Raw genomic sequence first — 24,482 nt, forward strand, 5'->3', positions numbered from 1 at the left:
TAGAAGTTCTAATTGTTAGAAATTTACACCTTTGCTTGCTTATTGTTCTATTCACATAACAATTGCTGCCTGTTTAAGTATTACTGGATTGTTTCCCACCTTCTTCAACCCACCCAAATGTATGCCTCAGCAGCTCTAAAAAACGCATCTAATAAACATGTTCCTACAGGACATGACAGTACTCTCCAATTTTCAGAGCACTGATGGGATCTGTAAGTTTCTAATAATAAAGTGAAGCCAATCCTATCTATTTACCAGATCCTGCAAATCCTTACTCAGGCAAATGATTTCACTAACTTCAAAGGGACAACTTACTTATGAGGTTTACAGAATCAGGCCTACGTACCCACCAAAAATTAGGGGATTCATTTAGAGCAAAATACTGACTTCAGTAGGAATTTTGCTTGAATAAGATAATAGCCTCTTGGTGATTTGCAGCTTTAAGGGCTACTTACTTTCAGAATATGTTCTTCAGCTTTCTGAGGAGTTCTTGCCCCTCCCACGCCAGGTGAAGCAGTTAGTCCCAGGATCTGAGGCTGTGGAATCAGGGGTTTGTTTTCTTTTCTGAATTTATTGTTTTTCATCTTTTCTTTTAAATAACGTCGCATTATATTGTTATAGACGCCTTCCTTCTGGGTGTGATGACATTCATCAATAATAATGAGAGAAAAGTCTGGAAAACACATCCAGTACAAAACGGTTAAGATTTCCTTTGAATGCAGTACTGGAGTAAATCAATCCTCTTACAGCAAAGGATACCATGCCACTAATGAAGAGGGACTTGTCAATCTGTTTGGGATCTAAAATATATCTGCTTTAAAAGAAAGTAAATTTCATACAATATCCCTGGAGGGTTGTGTTTATGTATTTATTGTAAAGTGCTTTGAAATCTGTTTGAAACAGCACTATTAAAGTGCAAAGTATTTTTTTTACATTATATAAACTGCCTTTTGTTGTTGCAAGAATGAACCCCAGAAACACACTTTTTTAACCATGTGTTCAACAAACTGTGCTTTATTATTTATTTATGGGAGCACCTATGATGTGTTAAATGCTTTCCAGACATTCAGGAATGGATGGCCTTGCCCAAGAAGCTCACAGTCTAAGCAGACAGAGGTTTTTTCCCCTTAAAAAAAAAAAAAAAAAGAGGGGGAGGAGGGAAAGCTATATACAGAAGAAATACACTGGAAAGAATACAGAAATGTTAAGTTACTGTATCGTCACCAGTGTCTTGTAATTGGGGAAACTGAGGATAATTAGATATTGTTTGCTTGTTTTTCAAGACCAGAGGTGGCTGGAAGACCCTGTTCCAGAGACTTTGGAATAAAAAAAGGCAGGGACCAGAAGCCCTGTAATGTAGGGTGGGGCAGGGCTCCTTTCTCTCCAGGAAATCGGGGGGAAGCTCTCTGAAGAAGGGCAGTATATATGCTGCCTTCTCCTTCAGAACAGAGAATGCACCACCATGGAGACGGAAGCCAGACCCGAATGCTGAGCTCCCACTAGGAAGTACATGATCGGCAGCTCCAAGAAAAACAGTCTGGGGCAGGGTAAGAGTTCCACCTGTGGCAGAATAACTGGAGAGGAGTATGAACTTTTGTCTTGCTGTAATGAACTTTATATTTGAGACAATGAAGACCATTTGAACTGCTTTTGGCTATTAACTCAGCCCCAGGAAGGGGTTGGTGGAAGTCCTGAGAAAGGCTGTGGGGAGTTCCACAGGGGACCCAAAAGAGAGGAAACAGAGTGAAGGTGCTGCAGAAGCACCCCCGGCCAAGAAGGGGTGCTCCGTAACTGGCAATGCTGCTACAAAAATGCAGAGCAGAAGCATGAAGTACTCTACCGTTAGAAAAGGGACTGTGTCAAGGATGCTCTGTACTATTTTAAAATCACAGGGTGGCAATCACAGACATAAAACATCTCCCTATTCTATTTGCATATGCAGGCAGTGGAGTGAAATTTAAGACTTCTGTTTAAAAAGGTCATGAGAAAATATGAGGAGCAAGGGAGGAGATGTTGAGAATGAATAACAGCCACTTTACCTTAGGAAAGGAGATTAGCTTGTGCTATATATTCACTGAGGAGATGTGTATGTCCTCACACAGTGCCCAGTAGGTCAAAATGGGCTCGTGGACAGCCCATTCTGCTTTGTCCCTAAGTATTGCAGGACTATTCCTATAGTACCAGCAGGTTCTCAGAGTCTCCTGAATTGGATTCTTATAATACCTATTTTGCCCTTCCACTTGGAACCTGTATATTTTGGAGGACATTACTGTTGTTATTCAGAGGGGCCTAGCCTACCAGAATAGGTGCATTTCTCCTATGGAAATGGGGCACATGATTTGGAGACTACATGTGTTGGATCATATTAAAGAAGTTCTGTATTAAAATCACAAATGAGTTTGATTCCCCATAGTTTAAATTCCAGGGTATTACTAATTAAGAGGTCTCTTGGTTTTTGGTACTGTTTCTCTCCCTCTGTGTGTGAAACTTGCAAGCTGCTAATTGCTTTAGTACATTCTAAGACAGAGTCTGTTCTCAAAGCAATTCACACAGAGAGAGACTCAAAAGCAATACTCCGTAACAACAGAAACAGTACCCAGAGACTCCCCACCCTTTTGTTGTATTAATTGTGATTAAAATAGAGATAGAGGATGTATGTGGATGGATGCTTGGTATGGATAATAACTGAATGATCAGGGAGGTGCCAGCCTAAGAATCCAGTGTCCATCGGCTGAAGGCGTCGTCAAGTGGAAATAACCAGAGGACCCCCCCTGGAGGGCAGACTGGAATCCACCCAACAGCCTCAAGAATGGGAGAACCAAAGAACAAGATAACATCTAGCAGCACGGAGCCATCAGGAATGTGCTATCTGCTGATTGATTCAGCAACAGCATGATGAAGCAATTCCCATAGACTGGCATAGGAAGAAATTCCTATAAAAATGGACTCTAGAAAGTGAGAACTTTGGGGTCTGATTCTGCAAACCAACTTCCAGGAGCATCAGATGAGCATCTGACAAGGCCCTGCTCCCTCCTCATGTCCAGGCCACCTGGCCAGTGGCTTGGCATGAGCAACTGTAAGGCTGGTAACTATGATAACAACCTTGCAGAACCTCTGTGTGTGTGTGTGTGTGAATAAATATGAGATTGAATGGAATGTTATAGCTATAACTAACTGCTTACTATGATTCTTTCTGTATTCACAATAAATGTGGTATTTTGCCTTTTTCCCTTTAATAAGATCCTGCTGATTTTTATTTTATTGGTATAACACATGTGGCAGGATCCACAGCTTGGGTGAAATCGTGGCCCCACTAAAGTCAATAGAGTCAGGCCCTTGCTGTAGCTCCACGGCTGGTCTATTGCTGGGAAATAGGAGAATTCCTTCCCATTCCCCACACAGATCCATTATTAATTTGGGCAAGTAGCTTAACTTCTGTGGACCTTTGTTTCTCCAACAATGGGATATTGTTATAGTTGCCCACCTCACAGAGTTGTGATGTGGAGCAATCCCATTTCTGTGTGTGTGTGTGTAAAGGAATATAACAGATAAGGACTCAAGTACAATTTGGCTTTGAAAAGTGACTATGTAAAAACGATATCTTAACACTCAAAACAAAGTGGTTCCTATTCTGTATTTAGTCATATCTACTTAACTAAAATAAAGTTCTTACTGTTTTTTGCCCATCATTGCTAATGGATCAATACAGCTAAAATTTCGTCAGCTGGATTCTATTCCCTTTTGTATCATCCACAGAATTGTTATTCCAGTCAGTTCACTTTGGCAAACACATTGAAGGGAATGGAGATGCAAAGGTATCACTCTGTCTAATTTGGCTGCCAAAATTTTTATTCCTGGTGATGGTGCACAAGAGGACAAGAATCCATCTTGACTCTCACAGCCCAGGTTGAGTTTGCCAGGTTAGTAATTAGAAAAACAGCAGTGAGAAACATGCCTTTTTCACACTGACACTCTGGAAAGGAACCACATGTTAAATCCCCAAAAGAAAACCTAGAGTGAAAAACTTGCCTGATAACTGGACACCTTCCTCATCATCTTCTGTGGTTGCATTCAGCAGTGAATTCTCAAGGATCTGGGCAGTACTGATAATGACATCATTTTTTCTTACAACTTCAGGAAATGAGATTTTCAGCTGAGAATCACCACTTAATCCAGTAACCTGATACCAGCGCTTCAGGAATGGGTTGAACTCTTTTCTGAAATGCTGCTCCACTAATGGTACCTGAATAAAAGTTTCCAGAGAAGAATTTGAACTACACAGGACACGCAGAATTAATTCTATTAAATGCATATCATACATCAAATGATTGTTAGCTAAAAAACTTCTATTCTGTGTAAACCAGTATTTATTCTGTAACAGTATCCCCTGGCGTTTTATATGAGCTTGTCACACCGGATACACCCATACTTTTACTACATATTTTGGGGTAAATTTCTTCTCTAAGCACACAAAATACCCATTGGCATTAACAGAATACAGAGTACACGCACAGTGAGGAGAATATACCCCAATCTAGACAGAATTATTAATGCCTATAATACTACAGACCTTGGGTATTTTGTGCTACAGAGACAGTGGAAAATGCCCAATGCCAAGTACTGTACTAAGGACTGTACTATATTTTTATGAGAGTGGGTTTACCAGATTTTTACATCAGGAATGAAAAATCTTCCAAAGGTTTCATTAATTAGTTATTTAGGGGCATGTTTCCCACCCCCCTTTTATGCCCCTAATAATGTGGTAAAAAAAAAAATCTATCCACCAAAAATTTTAATACAGATATTTTATTAAACTCTAGAAAAATATTTTAACAAATAGATCTTAAAGACACACTGACAATTTAAATATTTTTTAAGTTAAGGGTATATAGGCTGTACTTTTTTGTTTATTTACACAATTCTAATGGGAACAGAAATATTTGTATAGTATTTTAAAATGTCAGTGAGAACAGTTTGAATTTACACATTCCATTGCAGTGCTGTAAACGTAAACTTGTTCTTCCTCAACAGAACCACTTAGCAAAACTGGCTAAAAATTGCTACAAAGAAAAGCAAAATCCAGGAGATGGCCTTCATTATCAAACTCAGGTATAAAATATCATAATGATGAAACAGACATTTTTTAAATAATATTTTCAATTTTAATCATCTAAACTGTTCTTAGTAACACAGATAACGGTAATTTTTTTTTCTCTATATAATTGATAGGGCAGATTAGCTTCTCAGTTGTACTGATGTAAATGGGAATCCTTTGGATTTACACCAGCGTAATGGAGATCAGAATCTGGATCAGTGTCCTCTTAAACATAGCTCGATTCAAAGAGTTTATTGGCATTATGATTTGTGCTCAATTTAAAAGATCGATATTAACATGGTATACTTGGCCCTGCCTCAGCTCAGGGACTGGACTAGATGATTTCTCAAGGTCCCTTCCAGCCACACATTTCTATAATAATGCAAAAAGCTTTAATCTGCTATTCCTGTTATAATGGTACAGGATACCTTATTCACAAGTACTATAACTTTTCCAGGCTCTGATGCTCTTTTCTTCTTATCCAAATGATCTTTGGTAATGTAAACAGCCACTCTGGTTTTACCACTGCCTGTAGGGAGACATATTATAACATTCTCCCCATTCAGTGCTGGTTTTGCAACCTCCATCTGGTAATCTCTGAGAATCAGCTCTGGTTCAGGGGAAGCTCCTTTGTCCGTATCGTCCTCATCTAAGAGGATGGAAAAATACAACGGATGAATAGAGGAAATCACCAGCAAATTCTACAAATAACGTGAAAAGTTTAAATATAATGCAAATTTAAATATGACATATGTTTTCCGAGTAAAATAAAGACCTCTCCACGTAACTGCTTTTGTCTTGTGCAAATCTGAACAATTTCTCTTATACTAACAGAAAAGTTTGGCGTAGATAACTGGACATGTCCAAAAGTTTTACTTTAATTCATCTAAGGAACTCCTGGGTTGAAAAGCAGCCCAGTCAGAAGCTTGTTCAGAATAAACATAATCAGGAAATAGGCAAAGCTAGTTATATGTTAATTTATTACTTAACACCTATAGAGCCAGATCGTCCAACACAAGTAGGGGCAGTGGAAGTAAGTCCTCGAATGCTGTGAGTTAGTATAGTTCTACTTGATGGATGTTAAAGGAAACAATCTCTGCATACCACAGGGCTCTGTGAGGACTCTGTCTGTCTAAGCATGAAGCAAAGCTTTTCGGTGCATGGTCCACAAATTGAGAATCCACCACCAAAACCACTGTATGAGAAGGGAGTATAGTAACTGGAGATGCTAAGGCAGCTCGGGGGCGGTAGAAGCCTTTGTACAGCTCTACTGCTGCTCTGTATTCAGTCAGCCGCCATAGAATCCCCCCCTCACAAATCCCATTTATTTGGGCTTTGTGCAGGACCAAGGATTTGGTCCATAATAAGTAGGCAAGATTCTGGAAATCTACGTCTCCTGAAATACTGCTAACCTTTCATTGATATGTATAATCCCACATGAATTACATTACCGCCACGGCTTCACTGCTGTCACCCAGGCTAGCTAGATTAAAGCTAGCACAGGTATGCCTACCCATGCTACAATCCCATCTTCACTTGCCTCCCAAGGGTATGTCTACAGTGCTATCTGAGGTGTGACTGCCGCACAGGCAGGCCTATCCATGCTAGCATGGCTGAAAAGAGTGGCATAGATGCAGCAGCGAGGGCTAGCAACATGAGTATAGTGCAACCACACCTGAGTTTGCAGTGTAGACATAATCTGAGTGACATTATGGGCTCAGTGCTAATCTCACAGCACAAAGACAGCAGGAACAGGATCAAGCTTTGAGTTGATCTGTATTAATTTACTGCATTTTAAAAGGCAGAACTTATTTCTACACTATTGTATATACATTTAAGATTTATTTTATTTTCAACCATACTTTTATAGAACTCTCTGTATATGTTCTCAAAGTGCTTACATTCCACAGCAAAGATAAAGACACTATTTCACTAGACAAAAACAAACCCCACACCCTGCTCTCATTGTCTGATGAGATCACTACACAAAGAATTGCAGGGCTTTTAACATCACTGTTACTTATTTTGTGTCTAATGTGTCCCATTTTTGTATCTGATTCCATTAAATAAAACTAAACTAACAGAATTTAATGAACCTTGAGAAAAGACTGCTGATGGAAACATTCAGGTTCCATTTCTAAGTGTTTTTCGCTTGTTTTATCTTTTAATCTGAGTGCAGTACTATCTGAGCAAAGGAAAATTCACACTAGAGAGTGCTTGGCTGTAGTCATCTAACTACTACTGCTCCGTTTTGAGGAAGTGCATTTGTTTGCTTTCTGCTTGGCTAAACCCAATAATCATATTGAAACTAGCACCATATCACCTGTCTGTTTGGTTAACTTTCAATGTCTTGAAATCCTCAAACTAATCTAACCGCTTTAGAAAAATGTTTCTCTTTCTTCTGTATCTTTTTTCCTCCCTTTTGATAAACATATAGATTTAAAAAAATTTTAAAGAACATCCTTTATGCTATGTCCTTTTCTCCCAGTTAGCGGTTTCCCTGAAAGGCTCATATGAATTGCTGTGTTGGGTCTACTCACACGATCAGTATTCCGTGCTTTGCATCCTTTTCCTAACCTCCATTTCTTAATTTTATTTTTTTTTAAGAAAAATGATCTTTGAATATCAAACTGCCATCAAATGTAAGTGAAGGACACAAGCTTCACTACAGTAAACACTATTAGTAAACCACTGATGACAGTATTACAGAGCCGTTGACACTCATTTAAAATACCAAACTCTGTCATTAGCAGGAGGTCTCTCTCTCCTTAGCTCTAATATTGGCCTCACAAAATTTGCTAGATGAGAATAAACTATGGTTTGTTTGTTTTTAAAGAACTGTGTTAGCAAGCATATTTTAATGAACATCTTTTAAAAACCCTACTGTAGACAGAGCAAGCTGAATTTTAACAAGTGTTAACTGGTCCTGGTGAACCCCAGGGGTCACCTTCAACAAGTTAACACATTAATAAAAAAATTTAAAACCCCACCTTTTATCCCATACCTTGAGTGATTAATGTTTGTACATTTTGAACATATATATCACAATGGCCTGACCCAATGCCCACTGAGGTCAATGGGAATCTTTTCATAGACTTCAGCTGGTGTTGGATCAAGCGCAATTATGAAGGTTTCATATTATTAATATTGGTTTCATGAATCCCTTATGTTGGTTTTATTAAACAGATTGTGTCAGCTGGTTATATTTGGAGACCCAGATTGTTCCCAGCCCCCACACAAAGGGGAGAGAGAGGCAAATTTTAATAGCGCTAGATCCCTAAAGACAAAAAGGTTCCCTTTGAAGGCAACAGAGCTCTGCATAGGCAGATCCATTTGCAAGATCTAGGATGTGATTTGCAAAAGTGGCTAAGGATCTGATTCACAAAGATACTTAGGCACTGCTCTGCTCATGTTGCACTGCTTAACCCCGAGGCACCCTGAATTCTCAGCCCTGAGTTAGGTGCCTAGGCTATGTATTGTATAGAGAGAGTGAGGTACCTAAGGAGGCGATCCTCAGAAACCAGCAAGCTGAGCAGAGAGCCATCTAAACTAGCTGGGAATGAAATGCACAGGAAAGGGGCAGGGCTTAGGGCCCAGAGCCTCAAAGTTATTTAGGTGCCTAATTCCTATTGATCTTGGCCTTAAGTCCATTACTGATGGGCCAGAGGCTAGTGCCACCCTCAAAACAGAGATCTTTCTCACAAAAAAATCCGGGGGGAGGGGCAACAAAAGAAGAGAGCGCGCATATGCACAAGAATAGCCAAGTGAGTGGGGCACTGGGATGTAGTAGACCCAAGTTCAAATCCCTGCTCTATCTGATCTGGAGCAGAGACTTGAACCTGTCTCCCTCACCTCTCAGGTGAGTGCCTTAACCAGTGGGCTATAAAATCAGTCTCTCTCTGGCCAAATCAATATTTAGTGATTTATACTAAATGGAACAGTCCCAATAGGAGAGATTGAGAGAGCCACCCCCCAGAATACTTAACAGTCTGGTGGTTAGGGCACTCAGCTGGAATGGGGGAGATGTTGGTTCAAATCTCTGCCCAAGGCATTCCCCCTCTTAGTTTGGAAATCTTGCTTTGGGCCCTTTGGGGCTAGGGCTCTGAGGAGCTGGCTAGCTGTGGGGTAGTATCAGCAATTAGTCAGCTTTGCAAACATTGACTAGTGGAAACTTAGGTGCCATGGGGACACAGGTGGCAGCTGAGCAGTGGTTTTGTGAATGTCAGTGGTGCCTAAATACCTTTCTGTAGCTGGCTCTAAGTGATTTAGGAACACAAGTCTCTCTAATTTTCAGTGGAACTTGTTCTCCTAAGTCACACAGCTGCTCCTGAAAAATTTTGTCCCTAGCCATTAGATCCCTCAAAACATAACCTGTCAAAGTGCTGCTAAAACTTGTTCCCTCTCACTGTCTTGCTCAGGGGCTGAGCACAAACTGGCTCTCTTTTCTGGGATGCGCTTTACTTTGAGGGAAGTTGAAGAAAAGGCAAGTGATGAATTACTTTATGGCACAACATCGCATATCATTACACATTATATTATGGAAGAGCCCACAGGCCCCAGTCAGGATCCCACTGTGTTATGTGAAAATAGAGTCCTTGCCCCAAAGAGCTTACAGACGAGGCTGGAGCTCACAATGGAACTGTTGTTCTTGGTACAGAACACCCCAGGTGCTTGCTCCCATACACCTTATTTCAGGCTTGCTAGAATATAAATAAATTGTACCTGTATCACCACTTGTGTTGCTACTATGGCCCATACTTTCATTTAAGCAACTGACACTTGCATCGAGCAAACTGACATCAGACTCTGTAAAAGATAACATTAAAAATAAATCTAAATGTTTTATGACATAAGAATATTTCCCTGCATGCTTGTAGTTAACACTATATTTCAACAAAGGCATGCCAAAAAAGCAGAGTAGCTGAGGGGAGCTCAAAGTTATGTCAGCTGCAGCAACAGGCTGGGGTGGCTGACAATCTCGGGTAGAACCAAGCATTCAGCCCTGCCCCAGCACACGCTCTTCCTGCCCCCTATGCCAAGGTTGTGGTGTGCCGGGGGGAGCGGTACAGATGGTATAGGATCAGCTATGCCATAGGAGGATTCCCTACTGTCAGGGGAATGCTTGCCTACCCCATAGGGCAATTTTCCAGCTTTTAGAGTTCAAAGTGGCCAGACCCAGGCTCAGCATTTAGCTTTGTGTGAACTGGAGGAGGAACTGCACTGGTAACCTATGGAGATGCCCATTTCCCAGTAAATCTAAAGACTTTGTGGTTTGCAAACTGTAGAAGTAAAAATGATTCCTTGGGAGACCTATTATGACACTTTAGGCTACAGACGTAACCAGACAATAACAGAATACAGGAAGTTGAAGTTAAACATGAACGTGGTAGGACCTCAAAGTTCTTTAAAGTGTACAGAAAGTTCACCAGCGCTTTCTGGTCTAATTTATTACGTTCAAAACGGACAGTCATAAAAATCATTTACACATGTACCCTGCACTCCCAAAGCCTCCACAACGTATCTTGTCAGATTTCTTAATGTTTTTTCTTGTGGGTTATCTTGTTGAAATATATAAAAACAGCAAGGACTAACAAGTTACAGAAGTTTACTGTGACAAATCTAACTTCCAATAAGACTTGCCTGGTAAGCCTCTTATTAACAAAATCAGTACCTGGATTTGCTTTTCCTTGCTTTTCCTTCCTTTTTCCTTTTCCAGTTCAGTTCCTACCTCTCTCCCTTTAATTGACTTCTACAGGTATAACTGATTGGAACTTAGTAAAATAATTTAAAAAACCTATTATTTGTATTACAGTACCATCCAGAGGCCCTAATCTAGTCTAGTGCCACATGCTTGCAGTTATTTAAGCAAATATGAAGACACGGCTCCTCTCCTACAGAGCTTAAGCCAAATGTGACAATATTCATTTTATTAATATTAAAGCTAAAATATCAGTCTAAAAACTAAGTGAAAATCTTATACTTACACAGTATTGTTCCACAGGGTCCGAAAGCACTGTATTGACTACACTTATATCTGGCTATGCCACTTTGGTTACCACTGATGTGAAACACAGCTAAAGCACAGCACACAACACCACCGACTTACAGTTGTTAATAGTTCATCTCATTTTCCATGACTCCTGAAAATAATTTCGTTGCTACTCTAATAGAGGCATGTGCTAAAGTGTTTGCAGGATCAGGGCCTTAGCAATTAAATACACTTTGTGGCTGTAATCACACTACAACTTGTTAAGGCAAGTGTATTTTCTCCAAAATAATTTTAAAGAGACTCCTTCAACATGAAATCTAAGTTTCTGAAACTGTGTTTAACTCAATTTGATACTACACGTGCCCCTGAATCCCCCAGCTTTTTTTTTTTTTTTTTAAATTTTAAACAATCATATTTCAGACCTACCTGTTTCTGCATGGAAGAGTAGGGACACTGACTAACTATAGCTATAAAAGGAAAAAAAGTGAACACACCTATACACCAAGTGCTGCCAAATGAATAAAGTATGAAAACTGAAAAAAGGAAAAAATATGTTCCCTTCTACTCTTTTTCAGCCAATGTAATCTTAGGTATTATTTGTATCTATAGCAGATTTAAAAACAAGCAAAAAAATAAATAATAAATAATAATAATAAAAAAAAAACAGCCAGAAGGATGACTTTTACATTGGTGCCTTTTAAGTAGCAAGCTAAAAAAAGTCTTTTCATATAGTTTAAAGGCAAAGAGACAACATTTAATCTACTAAACAATTTCCAAATAAAACTAGAAAGTGCTAATTATGTTATACGTGCTAGAAGACTTGAACACTGCAATGAATATCTCTGGTATGACAGACTTATCTCAATGTTTAACATGCCCTCTACTGGAGGACAACGATATGGCAGAATTAAATTATAAACTTGACAGTATGGTCAGATTTTCAAAAAGGCTCAACTATTTTGGTGTCTAAATGGATTAAGAACTTTTCTGAAACATCTAGCCCACATGACCTGATTCCCCATTGCCTTGCAGCTTATTTATGCCATTTCCATCTGTGCAAAGTGAGTGCAAAGCAAGTGTAGAAAACTACCAAGTTCGGAGGGTAGTGTGTGCATCCACTTTGCACATGTTTAAATGACTACACAAGATGCAAGGCAGTAGAACACCTGGTCAATACTACCTGTTAGTAGGTTTTCAATTATTAATCCATTATTACTCATATACATGGGTCCTGCTAATCCACATAACAAAATGGTCATTAATAATAAAAGCTTCTGTTTAAAAAAAAAAAAGAGAGAGAGAGAGAGAGAGAGATCTAGCATTTCCTGGATAAAGATAAGCTACACTTGCTTCTGAAAATGGTACTTTAAAAATATACAATACAAGCATCCTGGTGAGAAACGTGTTGGGGGAGAAGTAATCTGCTTCATGGTCAGCATGTCCCAGGCCAGTGACTACATGACAGCTTGGTCTTCCTCTCTTTTAAGCAAGTTTTAGTGCCTCTCAAAGGTGGTTGATTACCAGAAATTAACCCCTCTTATTTGTCAACAGAACAAGTAAAATAGAGGCAACTGCAGGGCAAGCTTTAACTTTGTCCTGGAGAGCCACCGTCAATATCTACTCTTGATTTGTCCTCTCTATTGAGACCACCACCACGAGCACAAGCACTGATGGCAGCTTTGTGATGTGAACACCTGTTACTGGGGCCTGGAGTGAGTCTACCAACCACTCCATGAAGGCCCTCAAAATGGCTACTATAATCTGGTCTTACTTCTAATTAGTGGCTGGACAAGAAATGCTCTACATTCTCAATGAAGAGATCAGCTGCTCCACTATGGGTATAGGTTTTCTGGCACAACCCTAAGGGCAGCACCAAAATGTGGCTCTAAAAAAATGTAAATATATTCTCTGTGCTAACATTTAAATCGCAAGCTACAGTATTCATTACAAAACCCTCCCTCAGGAGAATCCATTAGAAGAGAAATGAAAAAGAACTCATTTTCCAAAATGAAAGAGGGTTTTTCAGGTGAAAGAAGAGTAACATTCTCCATTTTAAAATTTTGGTGATTTTCATAAATTACATTAAAAAAAGGTCAACCTTCCCCAAATGATCAAAACAAAGAGGCTGATATTTTGACCATTTTCATCAGCCTTGTTATCCTTCCCTCAGAGTGCTCATTGTTCCCTACTGTTCACTGCACCTTACATAGCCTTTTACACCCACTTTGCACAGACAGAAATGATTGCATATGTAGTGCAAGGCAGTCGAGAATAAGGTCCCTTGTGCTTTTGATAAAATGGAAAAGAGCACCCGCTTGTGCTGCATTATACTGGGAAACAGACCTAAAATGTGGAACACATGGACAAATGTAAAGGAGAAAGTATTGGAATCAAAATATAAACAATCTTGTAAACCTAATTAGCTGGACTGCAATATTAAAACAATGTGAGGTGTGTCTAACATAAGGGAATCAGAGAATCATTTGTAAGACATATTTGAAATCTTCCTTTTAAAATGAATGCAGTGGAATCAATTTATAGTGAACTCAAATGTAAGGTTCAATTTTCAAAAGAGCTCAACACTCAATGGCCATATGTCACAATGGGAGCAGCTGGGTGCAAAGCACTTCTGAAAATTTGGCCCATATTGCAAAACTTAGATCTATAGGCTCTAATCTGTGTGTGGAGGTGGAAGGCAGGGTGGAAAACAGGTTATAGCAGCTACTTCTCTATTCTCCATCCCTATGGAAGTGTCTTATAGAACTTATCTTTCTATAGCATAATTAATGTCAATCGACATAACGGTATGGAAAACAGATCTTGTCAAACAAAACTGAAATTGATTTTAAGGAGACTGGGTGAGAGCTGCTACAATGCAAAGCCCTACCTAAGGTTACTGGGTCCTGACTGGTGTTGCACTTACCAGGCGTGAGTCACTAGGACTTCTGGGGGCACACCCCATGTTCTCTGTGCTGCACTAACCTGAGCTGCTCTATGTTTCTTTCCCAATTAATTATGGGAGAATTTGTCTGTCTTTCCGGGAACATGGGAGGGAACCATGTGCAGACACTGGAAAACTATCACCACTCAAGTGACTCACCCTGTGTCCTCACTGCAAAGTGGATGGTTTACCAGCCTGAGTGAAAGCAAAAGCCAGGCTCTAACCCACACCCTCATCTGGGTCAGATAGCCCAGATTAAAATCACCACTAAAGTGAGCAGTTGTTGTGTGTGGATGGAAGGCAGGTTAGGGGCAACACCAGAAAAGAGCCCAGGCTAACTCTGCATGGAAATATAACCACACTCAGGGTATGTCGCTGTGTCCAGGCCCTGTTCTCGAAAGACCCTAAGAGTGAAAGGGAGTTCAATCTGTTCAGTTCAATACTTGGCATCTCTGCTAAGACTGCCTACAAATGTTTTTTATGCAAGTACACAACCTACCAGTTACTTTAAAACACACACTTTGTGATATATTGTTTATATTATGTTGGACAAAAAAGGAGCTGTCTTGTTACCCTTGGCGAAGGGTTACAGTTTTCAGAGCCAAATCCTCCTTTGCCTTACTCATATGAGCAGATCCATTAAAATCCCTGATTGGATCAGCACACATGGAGCAAGGCAGGCAGGATTTATCTTGACCATTATCATTACTATCAACTTGGGCTCTATCTGAACCTGTAACAGATGTGAAAGTCTTCCTAGCTCACAAGCATATGTTTGAATCATTGGATCCCATATGGGCCTGTATTGCTGCTATTTATGGTTCAAAACACATTTTTCAAAAGTGAATTCACTGGGAATATAAGTAATTAAAAACATTTCTGATTCTGTGTTTGTACACGATCTAGTAAGTTAAGTTTGAAGATGTTGTTTTTGGTGTAAAGAAAACATTTGCCCTTAAAAAGTTGTTAGACAATTACTGGCAAAAGCCCTAGTGGAGACACAATTATACTGGCATAAAAGTGCTTTTGCCAGTATAAGGTGCCTCTACACCAGGATGGTTTGCCAGTATAGTTATAGTAGTATAACTATACAACCAAACCTTTTCTAATGTAGACCTGGGCTGATTTAACCTGAAATCTGTGATAATTGTTGAACCTATATGAGAATTATACATTTAGTCAAACAACATCTTAATGCTGGTTTTCAAATAGTTTTAAAATATTTTATTACAAACAGGAAGAAGACAAATACTGATGCTCTTTTTATCAAAAGTGAGCAAATCATGAAGGCCATGCTAAAGTAGCAAATCCTATATGTTCACTATAAACCTGTACTGGTTCCATGGGAGTGACTCCTGCTCCATGGGAACAGCAGGTAGGAGTGCTTTGGCACAGGTCCCCCTGAGCCATTCTGTCTTGTGCCGCAAGACAGCTCCTGGACCCCCTACTGCTGCCTTAGGGGAGATTTTTCTCTAGTTGTGTTTAATCAGTTCAAGTGTGGCAGTTTTAGTCATGCCTCAGCCCACTGCATCTCTCATTGAATTCAAGTGACAATTTTACCTAAGGACAGAACAAGGCCTGCAGAATTTGGCCCAAAGTGGATAAGCAGTTGTTTATATTACTGTAAATATGTGGTGGGGAGTGGGGTGGGAATTTACCATTTCCCCCAGACCGTACTTTCTCCTTTTCACTTATGCCCTTAGCATTGCTCATAGCATACATTCAGTAAACTGAAATTTCTAGCCTGCAGGGAGCTCACTGGAAACAAATCTATATCTGATTTTACAGATCTTGGTTTCAGCTACTCCTAATTCCTGAAGTTTTGTCATGTTATGTGACATGCTAAAAAAAAGTACCCATTATTAGATTACCTAAAAGTTCAGAAGTGTCTTCAAAAGATGTTCCTAATATAATGCTCTCTCTGGCCAGACTATCATTCATTTCATCTCTCCGCTTCAGCTCCTCCCCTACTTCAGAGGCCAATGGCTCTTCAGCTTCCATGTCCACATCTGTAGTAGCTGGTTGCTTGATCCCATTTTCTTTATTTTCGGTTTCTACAAAAGTAATAAAATTTGAACTACATCACAAAACAAGCTGTTTTCACTGAAACGTGCAGCCCACTCTCCAAACGCAGGCAACTAAACAGAAAGTCTAATCTCATATTTGCACATCTGAGTCAGCACACAAAGGCGTAAATGTCCTAAGTGTTGACCTGAGGGTCCAAATACAGGATTTAGATGATCTCTTCAGACACTAACACTGGAAAATTGGACTCACTGTGTTTATAATACTTACTGCCACCATTTCTAGGGGAAAAAAAATGTTTGATCTATTAAGGTCTGAAAATAAAATAACAGGCCAGATTCTGCTTCCCATTGTACTTGTAAATCCTTGCTGAGGTCAATGGGGTTGCATGGACATAAAGACCAGCAGAATTCATCCTGTGTTAAAATGTGGGTCCATAATTCCAGAAAACAGAATAGAGGGTTTGGCCTAACAATGTTCTGTCATTGTTCTATATTCTTTTCAACGCAAAGACCATCCCTCTTTTAGACTCAATCCTTGCAGTACTTTTAGTTTTCAGCATGGGTACACGGATGCATAAGAGTTGGAATATTCATCAGTAATAACAAAGCAGTTTGATAAATTACATACGAGTGCTCCACACAGAAACACTGGAGATCACTGCACTCCAGGGTTTTCCATATTTGTTCATTTATTTAAGTTTTTGTTTTTAAAAAGTGGCCTTGTTTTGCAGGATTATTGAATTACTAAATTTCTCTTATTTTGAGGTTTTTTTTCACACCTTGTCCTTTTCTGCATACAACTTCAAGAAGCCATTTTCCATTAACAAGTCATTTGGGATCAGAGAGACAAAATTTTGCCACCTCTCTTTTTCTTACAATGTTCTTGACTACACACCAACGACAGAGGGCCTTTTAGAATGCTGGCTGTCCTTACAATTGTGGAGACATATACAAAAAGGTGGGCAGGTCAACCCCCTCAGGGGGCCCATCATCCACTCTCACCATATCCTACATGCATACAGCATTCCTGACATGAGAAAATATTAATTTTTTGGTGATAACAGCGTGATGGACTTGCTGCATGCTATATTATGTAATGTCTTGTTGAGGACTGCATTAGCCCAGGTTACCAAGCTAAAGCGCTAAGACTCAGGACAGGTCTGCACTATAAACTTGCAACTGTGCAGCTGTAGTGATTCTGGTGAAGACGCTCTAAGCCGATGGGAGAGAGCTCTCCCATCGGCTTAGTAACTCCACCTCTGTGAGAGGCAGTAGCAATGTTGGCGGAAGAAGCTCTCCTGCTGACATAGTGCTGTCTACATGGTGGGTTAAAGTCAGTATAACAGCGTCGCTCGGGGTGTGGATTTTTCACACCATTGAGCGATGTAGTTATACCAAAGTGTGTAGTGTAGACCTGGCCTCAACAGTGCACTGAATAACAGTCTTATTCAACTTTTTACCCTGCACAGTATCTGCACAGAGCAACATTAAAGCTGAAGGTTCAGAAATCTGGAGTTTGTACACAAATAACTTAATACTCTAATTTACATATTTGAGGATATGCATTACATTGTTTACATAAATAAGAGCAAGTGTCCTGATTACTAGAAGTTAAGTCTGACAAAGCTGCTGCATGGAATGAACTTTAGGAACACAGGAACAAATATGCTGCTAGCTGGCTCTGGCATCTCCCTGGGTTGACTCCTTGATGCTCTGACCTGGTTGCAACCTGTCCTGCACTGGGTGGAGAACTGTGGCTGAGTTGCTAGTCCCTGATACTAGCTGCTGCTTGCCCTGGGCTGAGAGAGGGATCTGGCTGCTTCCTGCTCTTAGCAGGGAGATGCCCCATTAGAGGCCTGGAAGATTCTAATCATAGCCTTACCTGGTGAAGCTGTGTGCTAACTATAGTCAACCCCCCTGAGTCAGTGTCTCCTCAGCTCTTCAAACTGGGAAGTTGAAGCTGCCATGGGGGGACAGTTCAGAAAACTGATGAAAAAACAGGACCTTCCTGGCCAAGCAGGAGACTTAACAAGTCTGGTACTAAACTGCTAAAAGCCCTAAAAACTTCTAAAATGTCCCTGCATGTGCTGGGTACAATTTAAATCCTGGAACAGACATCTGAGCTGCTGCTTCTTTTTTAGCTGTTGCAGAATCCTGGTCAGCAATCTGGAAAGGACGATCCTAAAACACGAGTCATTCTGTGGTAGTATGAATAGTTAACAGCAGCTGAAACACTAAAGCCCTCTTAATTTTGTCATTTCCATGAATGAACTAATTATTTGTTTACTCTATTGTATTTAACATCTGAGAGCTGTGATTGACTTACCCATATAGGAGATGTTCAAGAGTACATGCATTTGTAACTAGGGGTTCTTAGGAAGACATAATCCTGTCTGTTGTGCAAGAAAACTGAAACTGTCAGTTTGTGTTTATCAAAAACAATTTTCAGAATGCCTATGTGCTGAAAATTACATGGATTTTAAAAAAAACTGTATTAAATACAAAGTTAATAAAGGTGGGCTGGAAAATATGCAACTGAATTATAATTTTTAAGTAGTTAATCTTCATTAAATTTGTCATTTGTCTGGTTATGTGTTTAAAAGTCAGTCAGTCAGTCAGTAAGAAATTAAGAGCCTTATCCTGATACCTTTATATGAGTAATCCCTAAATAAGTAGTCCCACTGAAGACAATTCTGGAATTGGGCCCAAAGATTCAGTACAAGCACAAAAAGCAAAGCTGGTGAAGTCATAATTTAAACTAGTGAAATAACAATTACCTGGTACATTTCCACTTAGTTCATCTGCAAGGTTTCCATGCTTAGTTTCACGCAGGACAGCCAAAAATGGAGAGAACCAATCTTTCTTCTTTATTATTCTACTTAACAACTCACGTGCACCTTCCCTATCCCCATGATTTTCAGTTGCAGCTAAGATCTGGTTAAAATAGAAGGGGAAAATAAATCCTCAAAGTAAGATTAAAACCTCAGAACATTTTTTTTTTTTAAAAGGCTCATACAGCATAGTAAAGACAAAATGTACAGAACTCTGGTTGTGGGTTTTTTCCCTTTAAGTTGGAATACACACAGATATAGATAAAAATACAAAATAAGTGAGCCAATTTTTATTTTTTTTTTAATCAGGAGAGATTTACTGCATTTTGTCATCTAGTCCATCTTCATGCACATGTGAAATTGCTCCCCATAGGCTATAGCCAGGTTATCTTTAAATCCAATTCAAAATCTGAATAATCTATTGCCACCTCCCTTAGTTTGTGAAGTCCGGCATCAAACAATGATTTCTTTGCAACAGTCTGACCAGTGGTATATTTTAAGGTAGCTGGTATAAATAAAGGCTGAAATAAAGAGGTACTGAAGTTGCAGAGCCTACTGGCTGCAGGCTGAACCCATGGTATAACCGCATTCTGTGGCATGCACGTGCACACACACCCCCCCTTCCCCTTAACTGAGAGATGGACCACATCCCCTCTTTCATAGTTGTGGGAGCCATATCTCTTCCCATTTACCATTGCAGAACATCTCCATCGCAACTAAAGCAATGGCTTACATGGAACAATGTATGCATTTTAGCTTGGTGGGTGAAAATTAATGATCATGTCTAACGTTACTCTTTTTCCTTTCCTTTTCCCAGCCCCATCTTCTCCTGTTTCCCTTCATACACTTCCCTCCACCACTCTGACCCCTTTTCTTCCTCTCCCTTTGTCCATGCTTCCCTGTTGCCTGATCCTCTTCTGCTCCTAAACATGCTTTCTATGATCTCTGAGGACAACTCCTATTTCCGCTCTGCTTCTTATTTAACACTGGACTCCAGAAGAGACAGCTAACTGTTGGGATGTTGCCAAATTGGTGTGGCCATACTGAATGAATGGAGTGAGAACATGGCTTGACATGACTGAACTGCGAAAGAGGGTTCTGGGAGCAGAACCCTTCTCTTAGCAGATGCCAGAGGTGAAACTGACTGGCTCCATGCTGCGTGTATGATTAATACTGATCTTTGAGTCAGCAAATATGTCCACTTGAAAGCAAACAACACGTGTAGAACATCCTGCGTGGAGCATGGACTGACTGGGGCATCTCGACCCTGCTGAAGGACATCATGCAGGTGGCTGAAGTGAATGCTTGATAAGGAAGTCAGTAGAGTAGCCAAGGGGGGAAAACGGGGGGGAGCGGCTGCTCCCACTCTGAGCACAAGGGGCGCCTTTTTAATTTATAGGTGCCTTTTTTAATTTTTACTCACCCGGCGGTGGTCCGGGTCCTTGGCGGCGGGGGCCTTCACGCGCTCCGGGTGCTTGGCAGTGGGGGCCTTCAGTGCCACCGAGGACCCGGAGCGCCCCCCGATGCATACAAGTAGGTGGCAACTTTTTTTCTTTTATGTCCGCTGCCCCTGTTCACTCCACCTAGCTACGCCACTGGAAGGAGTGAACGTGGGGTAATGTTCAGTTGGTACCACTCTGCAGTCTCCTCCTAAAGTATTAATTAGGTAAAAATTAGTAGCCACATGCTCACTGGGCATGCTTTTAAGACATGTGACTCCTTTGAGGAAAAAAGAGTATAAATATCAAGCAAAATAAATTACTGAAGCGAGAGGGGGGATTCCTTAATTAATGCTTAAGGAAGCAACGCTGCTAGACAGAGTAGCCAAAACTCTGCTCTGTGGCCTCGAGTAGGACTGTGACCAGCGGGGTTTCCAGGCAGCCAAGACCTTGCCTCGAGGGAATCTGACACAGACCAGAGGGCTGAGGAGACCAGACCTGGAGAGAAGAAGCCTTCCATAGAATTGGTAACTACCTTCTCTGTTTGCCAAGCAGGAACTGTGTGAGGCTAGCACAGGGCCTCTTTGTGTATGTTTGTGAAAGAGAGGCTCACTAAGAGGAATGTATAGTTCTTAATGTCTAACACAGGAGTTATGTGCTTAATGTAACCTTTTACCACTTGTGTAATTGCTTCTCAAATAAACTGCTGTGTATGCAAGATAATTACTGTGGACCTTTTTCACTGGTATGAAAGTAATCTGCTCCACTGGAAGCCATTAAAGATCCATTCAGGGGTAGTAGACTCCTGGTGCCAACACTACCTAGGTTGGCTCCTCCTGGTTTCCAGGTATATAGTTTTCTGCAGCGAAGAACCATGATGTTTGGAGGAGCTACCAACTTCATGTGAACTGCCAGTTCGCACAGACCATTGTTTGAAAACTATTGGATTAGTGTATTCGTCGCCCAAGCTATAGTACCAAAAAAAAACAAAACAAAAAAAGGGCTAGATAATGGTAAACCAGATTTTTCAAGGTCTTTCACTTTTCATCACCTACACACTAATGATGAAATAAATAGGAACATTAACTTTTACAACACAGGATCTTTTAGTCTCCCACTAAAACACATAGCATTGAAGTTATATCAAAAAAAGTTATTTTCAGGGTGGTTAGTTAGTTGGTTTCTTTTACCATTTTATTTGTAGGTAGACACATTATCAATTCGAGCAGCCATCTCCATTTTAAAAATACAAAAAATACCTGCTCACACCACTTATATCTTATCTATTACTAATTATTTGAATCGCCATAGCACTTTTAGGGCCCTTGTGCTTGGCACAGTACAAACACATAGTAAGAATGAGAGCCCAAACCACTTACAATCCAAGTTCCTGATTCAGGAAAGTGCATAAGGACATGCTCAAAATTAAACATACTTAAATCTCATTGAAGTCAATAGGACTCAAGCACATGATTGAAGTTAAACATGGGACTTAAGCATGCATATAAAATCAAGCACATGTTTAAGTCCTGTCCCAAATTATTTTTTTCCTGCCTCAGTGTGCATTCCAGAGGTTCATGTACGAGAGTTGCCCTCTTCAAACTTGCTTGTTGGAATGCAGAGACAACGATTTAGAGGTGCTCAATGACCCTAGAAAGTCCACCATCACTGCCAGACACTCTGTCTGAAACTAAACTAGCCAACACTTTTTCTCTATGAAAAATGCATGACAGCTTCTGGCATGGAAAAAGTGAACAAAACTGCCATGGTCATAGGGTGCGGTTTGTAGTCAAAATCTTATTAGCAAGCAAGTTCAAATCCGTTGCAGCATCAAACCGTATCATATCAATAAGAATATCTACCACAGGTGGCTTTGCCATTACCATCAGTATACATGCCTGTCACAGTTCTCAGGCTGCTGATGGACACCTCCTACTGGATGGGTATTTAAAAATGCGTAGGACACCCCATTTGCCTAAGTAGGAGTCCCTATGACACAAATTGGGTCTTTCTATGTTGGCGGGGGGGAGTATGTACAGTGTGCTCAGAACTGTACAATTCAAAGAGTAAAGACTGGGATTTGTCCACACTACGAAATTCCACAGACCCTGCATTGCCCTAATTGACATAAGCGCTGTGCCTCTTGTGGAGGTTGTTATTATGTCAGTGTACCAGACCACTTACTTCCACAGAAGCAGCATTCTAGTGTAGACACTGACTTAATTAGGTCCACATAAGCTGCCTTACCTCAACCTAACTCTGTAGTGTAGATCAAGCCATGGTTTTCACCACAGAAGACTTACAATCCACGTAAGACAATCACTCATAATGTATACCAGAGAACCCCAAAAATTCCAACCTCAAAATGGTACCCTTTTTTACCATATACACACAGAGAGAGAAAGAAATTCATTCATTAGTGGATTATTGTTAAAAGATATAGCAGACATATTCTGAGGAGGAGTTTGTATGAAAAGATGGTTATCAGGTGTATTATCGGAGAGGGGCTGTTCCAAGCACAAGACACAGCAAGGGGAAAAAAAAGCACAAAATTAACAAATATAGAGGCGGCGGGCTGGAACAGGAGAGCAGGAAATAGGAGAGCAAGCATGAGTGGGAGCAGAGGGGTGGAGAACCTTGAAGAACACATGTTTGAATTTGATATGTTGTACAGGCGCCAGTTATGAGAGTCAAACAGGGGAGTCCTGCGGCCTGAGCAACAGGAGAGGAAGATCAGTTCTGCAGAGGCGTTTTCGTCACCCAGGTCACCGGACAGCTTTTGGGAGGTGGGACCAGAGGCAGGGAAGGGCAATTCCTGTGCTTTCCTCCTGGGCTCGCTGCCCGGGGAGGGAAGGAAGGAATCCCAGCTGCTGCGCGTCTCCCCTGCGAAGGGCTGCTGGGGCGGGGCGGGAGTCAGGCGAGCAGCGCTCGGCCCGGGTGAGACTTTCCTTTGACGGGGAGTCGATGAGGCTCATCCACCCTGTCCGGGAATCCTGCCCCGCACCCCGGCTGCCGGGAAAACAATGCCGCGGTAGCTACCTCTCCGGCTCTGTGGGTGTAAGGGGTGTGTGGAAATGCAGCAACTCCGCGGCCAAGCCCAGCACCAGGGGTGGAGGGGGCAGCGCTACCTACCCGCTCCTGGTCATCGTCCTGGAGGAGTCCCTTCTCCACACACTTGTTGGTGACCTGCCGGCTCCTCAGCTTGTCCACCAGGGTGCCATAGAGCAGCTGCACCAGGTGCACGCACACGTCGTGCTCGGTCTCCTCCGCTGGGGAGGGCAGCTCGCTCAGGCTGGGGTTCACGTAGCAGGCGGCCAAGTCGCTGCCCCCCTGCTGCAGCGCAGTGACAAACTGCTGGATCCAGCCCTGCTGCTGGCAGCTCCGCGCCACCGCGTCCAGCAGCAACCCAGCCGCCTGCGGGTCGCCCTGCTGCGCAGCGACCGCCCGGATCCGCTCCTTCTCCTGCGGGCTCAGCGTGGCCAGGCGGTCCAGCACCGGTGCCACCTGTATGGACTGCGTGAGCCGGTGCCTGAAGCAGGAGATCAGACAGAGGAACTGCTCCTCGGGCGATAGGGCCGACATCTCTCCTGCGCCCGGAGTCACCCTGGCAAGGCTGGGGGCGTCGGGTGACGGCGCTTCCGCCTGCTCCGAGAGTGCCCAGGGAAGGGGGAGGTTCCCTACGCTTCTCCGGCGCTCAGGTCCTAGCCGCTTGGCCGGGGGCTGCGGTTCTCCCCCTGCGCCCGGCCCTTGCTGGACGGGTGTAGCTAACCCTCAGCCTTTGCGCTTCCCGCTGGTGGCCTGGGCACGTCTCTCCGGCTTCTCCGCTCCCCGCCTCCAAGGTTCTGCGGAGCAGGGGACGCTCACGGCGCTTTTAACCGTCCCCCGCCGGCCGCTTTCGGTTTCGATTCCTGCCGGCTGATCGGTTTCCAAACGCAAAGGGCTGAGCCGTCTTCCTGAATCCTGCAGCCAGCCCCTGCGGAAGCCCTGGTGGCCAGCCCAGCCCAGCCCGGGAGGGGAGCTGGGTCCTGTCCCAAGTCGTCTCTTGCCAGCAGAACGGGGTGGCGGGAAAGAAGGAAGAGAATACATAGGGGCACAGAAAGGCAAAAATAGCAACACAGGAGCCATATGTGCAGTACAAACAAAACAGCTCCCCCAAAATC

General features: G+C 41.8%; 1 protein-coding gene across 2 annotated transcripts in view; it reads right to left on the reverse strand.

Annotated features, from left to right (window-relative positions):
- IFIH1 (interferon induced with helicase C domain 1) overlaps window positions 1–24,228 on the reverse strand; it is a 36,688-nt gene extending 12,460 nt beyond the window's left edge. Inside the window, exons 1-7 of one of the 2 annotated variants that reach the window (XR_012154275.1) lie at window positions 23,455–24,228; window positions 18,830–18,986; window positions 15,897–16,079; window positions 9,818–9,901; window positions 5,524–5,744; window positions 4,030–4,243; window positions 456–673 (exon numbers count right to left, since the gene is read on the reverse strand). Coding sequence is in view for 1 of the 2 variants with exons in the window: in XM_073305632.1 (XP_073161733.1) it covers window positions 456–673; window positions 4,030–4,243; window positions 5,524–5,744; window positions 9,818–9,901; window positions 15,897–16,079; window positions 18,830–18,986; window positions 23,455–23,904 (1,527 nt within the window). In the remaining variant the exon portion in view is untranslated. The remainder of the gene's footprint in view (window positions 1–455; window positions 674–4,029; window positions 4,244–5,523; window positions 5,745–9,817; window positions 9,902–15,896; window positions 16,080–18,829; window positions 18,987–23,454) is intronic. The other variant, XM_073305632.1, reaches the window with a different exon arrangement.
- Between the last annotated feature and the right edge of the window lie 254 nt (window positions 24,229–24,482).

This window comes from Lepidochelys kempii, chromosome 11 (genome assembly GCF_965140265.1).
Source record: "Lepidochelys kempii isolate rLepKem1 chromosome 11, rLepKem1.hap2, whole genome shotgun sequence".
Taxonomy (NCBI): domain Eukaryota; kingdom Metazoa; phylum Chordata; order Testudines; family Cheloniidae; genus Lepidochelys; species Lepidochelys kempii.